The following is a 3,984-nucleotide window of genomic DNA, read 5'->3' as shown; positions in this document are numbered from 1 at the left end:
ATTACTAGCAAATTAAAAATTGTCAAAATTTAATAATTTGTTTTTAAACAATTGCGACAAGAGTCAATTAGATCTCGATATTATGCGGGAATTAAAATGAAATTCTGTAACGTACCAGAAGATGCAATACTCATTTAGATTATTTCATATATCTTGATATCATGCGTCGTAACGACTTTTGTGAACTTGTTATAAGTCTCTCACGTTTTAGCACATCTAGTTTGTTCCAAACTTGTAATTACACTTTGCTTCATAAATGTAACACACACATCGCGGAGAATATAATTTTCTTGTTACAAAAAAAAAAAGAAAATCTTAAAATTTTCATCTTGAAATGTTTAGCCTCTTTCAATTTCTCAAAGCTATAATTATTTAAACGCGATACGCCCAGTTCGACGGCAATCATAAATCTTAACGTCGACGTCAGATAAGCAGGATGTATCTATGATGCGCACAAAGGTATCGCAGGCACTTTAACGAGAGATCTCGCGATCTAATTAAAATAATTGTCCTGACGACGACGCACATTGGCTGAGAAACAGAGAGAGAGAGAGAGAGGCTTCATAAATGTAACACACACATCGCGGAGAATATAATTTTCTTGTTACAAAAAAAAAAAGAAAATCTTAAAATTTTCATCTTGAAATGTTTAGCCTCTTTCAATTTCTCAAAGCTATAATTATTTAAACGCGATACGCCCAGTTCGACGGCAATCATAAATCTTAACGTCGACGTCAGATAAGCAGGATGTATCTATGATGCGCACAAAGGTATCGCAGGCACTTTAACGAGAGATCTCGCGATCTAATTAAAATAATTGTCCTGACGACGACGCACATCGGCTGAGAAAGAGAGAGAGAGAGAGAGAGAGAAAGCCGCTTCTATTTATTTGTAACTCTCATTGTGGAATACACCTGCTAGCATTAACGACTACCGTGATCAATTAATTCCCATTAATTGAGAGAAAAAGGAAGAGGGGAGCGAGCGAGAGAGCGAGAGAGGGAGAGAGAACAGAGACAAGATATACATACATATACATATATGCCGGATGAGTTATGATTGAATCGCGATAACGGACTGTATCCGCTTACAGTAAATTAACCGGATGCTCGATCATGATGATCATGTTGTCCGTTCGTCGCAAAAAGAATTTTCAATTATCTGACTGATGACGGATATGGGGAATCGCACGACAGAATCTGATTCATCGCGCCGACTGATTTGTTTCAAATTATTTCTCTCTAATGTAGAACTTGTTAATAACATTAGCTCGATAAGAGAATTCTTTTCTACTAAAGGTCATCTTCTCTGTACAATGAACAATCGCGAAAATATTGTAAGCAAAAAATAAAATAAACGGTGGCAAAACGGATATCGAACGAGAGGATGTGGAATGGGAAATATTCTTGGAATTTCGTGAAAATATATTCTTTCACAAATGACAACGGTGGATGCGTCGCTGCCTTCTCTTCGTGTGTGTTTTTCGTATGCAACCGTGACCACCGCCTAATACGCGGCACAGCGGCACATACTAATTAGCCTTGCAAGCGAAACGCGCCATGAATTGTTACACATGTGAAGAGAGAGAGAGAGAGAGACAGAGAGAGAGAGAGAGACAGACAGACAGAGAGAGACAGAGAGAGACAGAGGCAAACATTAGATACGAGAACCACGACGCTTGAGGCTAAACGTCGAGAGACACTTCCTGTTGCAACGATTGCTACCGTAGAGGAAACGAGTAATTACTCTCCCCCGCAATTATCACAAGATATCGCCGTTATTTTGAAGATGCTAGTAAATTTAAAAAAAAAAAAAAAACATTATATACACATTTTTGCGATAAAATCATAATGTGACAAGAGGTATACGGACCGACTCGAGAAATCACACACGAGCATTAAACTAATACCTTTTAAGAGATTAAGGGTTTTTATCTTAACAATACGTGCTCGAACTGTAAACGCATTGTTTACCTTGTCCGAGGTCGAGTGGCAAATTTCACGCGAACCAGCTGGGACATCAAGTGCGTTCGTTGCAAGACACCGGTTCGAGCTAGAATTTACGAGCCGAGGAATTCTCGGACACATGCCGGACACCTTCTTGGACATGGTGAGTACAATGCAGCATTCGATAGAAATTCTCGAAATTTATCGTTAGCCGTTAAGCGCGTCTTAGCTATTACAACGCTATCCGACCAATGCGCTACGCGAAACATAAAATATTCGCACATTGGCAATTTAAATTAGCCCATTTAAATAAACGGCGGAGATAATCAGGCCGCATAATTTCTCCGCTTATCGCTTATTGTTCTCGACTTTAACGGCAATCGAGAACTCGTATTCGTATTACGCCCCGTTCGCAATTCCTCGTCTCCGATATATTTACCCCGCTCTCCTGCCCCCCGTACTGTTTCCAATAATTGGGCGACGAGCTGAGTTGCACGATCGAACTGGTTACGGACAGGTTGCCGGGACTGGATGCTTGGAATCGGTCCGTCACCGGCGCATTCTGCATCTGTCCAGGTTGATTCGAACTGTGCTGGATGCTATTGGACGTCATCAGCGTGTTGCACAGTGGACCGGCCCGTGAACGATTGCACGCGATCTGCAGCAGATTCGTGCCACTCGCGGCGAGTCTTCCCGAGCTCATCGCAACCTGCTGCTGCACGTGCGAGTTCCGCTGGCTGACCTGAGCACTTCGTCGAACCTTGCACTGACCGGCGGTCTTCGAATCGTGGCCAGATTTCACGTCGATCCCGAAGTCGCTCAGCTTGAAGTTCTGTTGATTCATCTTGAAGTCCGCGTTGTTCTTAAAACTCCGATCCATCTCGGTTCCGCTGGGAGTAATTCAAAGTGATTCAACCACTCAAGGGGTTGTGATTTCAAAGGATTGACCACCTTCTACTTTCTTTGCCGTCGCTCGACATGCCTCGATACCGGGCAGATATGTCTCTACTCAAGCTACCAAAGTCACTTTGGTGCAACTAATACTAATTCGTTGCTCTCTGAAAAGATCGAATTCCAAGCAAACAGATGCGTATTTATCCTCTCTCGTAAATTACAGAATTGCAGAATCTTGGAAATTTTATTTGATCACTCTGTGCGTGGCACTCGCCGCTGTCGTTAAACTTCTTCTACGCGCAGAATTCCTCGGCCAGCGCGTTAAGAGAAATGGGAGATGAGATTAATTGCAGGTGCATCGTATGTCGCAGCAATACGTTTGACAATTCACCTCTGATTACGCAGCGCCTGCCGCCTTGACACGGTTCCGATCTCCAACATTGTTGCCCGATCAATCTCGTGATGTAATATTCCAATTCGTATACTTTTCAAAGTCTTTCAGTGTTCGCTCACAACTCAAATTTTCACTCGGTTGGATCGCACAACGATCCGTTTGGCGAAGGCGCCAATCCTGTATCACCGTCCAAATAATGCCAGTATTAAAGACGGAATGACTTTGCGTCAACACGGTTGTTGATTATCATACGCCATCGGATACGTTAAAGACAACGAATTAACAGACAGTGAAACTCGAAAATCTCACTCACGCGGGTCACCTAATCGGAGATTGCCGCGGCAACGATCGCCGACTATTGCTGAATCGAATCGGCGCAACGTTTCGTTATATTCTTTAGTACGCGAATCGCCGCGGCCGCGATAATCGTTAATCACCAGTGAAAGTTGCGGCGCGAAACGCCCGAGTTTCGCGATGGAAAAATCGCGTTTGGTTTTGCGTCTCGAAGAGCGAGACGAAGGCGATTCGATAGATCGACGGAATCCATCTCGTCAAACGACAATATTGGACATTCAGTAATGCAACAGTTGTCAATAACAAAAGTATTTATAAAACAAATCACGCATCCGTTAACACGCGCCTGTAACAACAATGAAGACAATCTCCGATTAATTTTTAAGCAGACTTTTAGAGAAAAACTTTAATCGACTTTATAATCATTTAATTGCTGTTTTTTTTTTTTACACGACG

At 42.5% G+C, this 3,984-nt stretch overlaps 1 protein-coding gene across 1 annotated transcript in view; it reads right to left on the bottom strand.

Moving 5' to 3' along the window:
• Positions 1-2,316: 2,316 nt before the first annotated feature.
• LOC115240003 overlaps positions 2,317-3,984 on the bottom strand; it is a 2,201-nt gene continuing 533 nt past the window's right edge. The window contains exon 2 of the mRNA XM_029814922.1: positions 2,317-3,411. Within this exon, the coding sequence (XP_029670782.1) occupies positions 2,317-2,826 (510 nt within the window). The 5' untranslated portion in view covers positions 2,827-3,411. The remainder of the gene's footprint in view (positions 3,412-3,984) is intronic.

This window comes from Formica exsecta, unplaced genomic scaffold (assembly GCF_003651465.1).
Source record: "Formica exsecta isolate Colony F162 unplaced genomic scaffold, ASM365146v1 scaffold4, whole genome shotgun sequence".
NCBI classification, from domain to species: domain Eukaryota; kingdom Metazoa; phylum Arthropoda; class Insecta; order Hymenoptera; family Formicidae; genus Formica; species Formica exsecta.
Note: the sequence above shows the minus strand (reverse complement) of the source record. Positions and strands in the feature narration are given on the sequence as shown.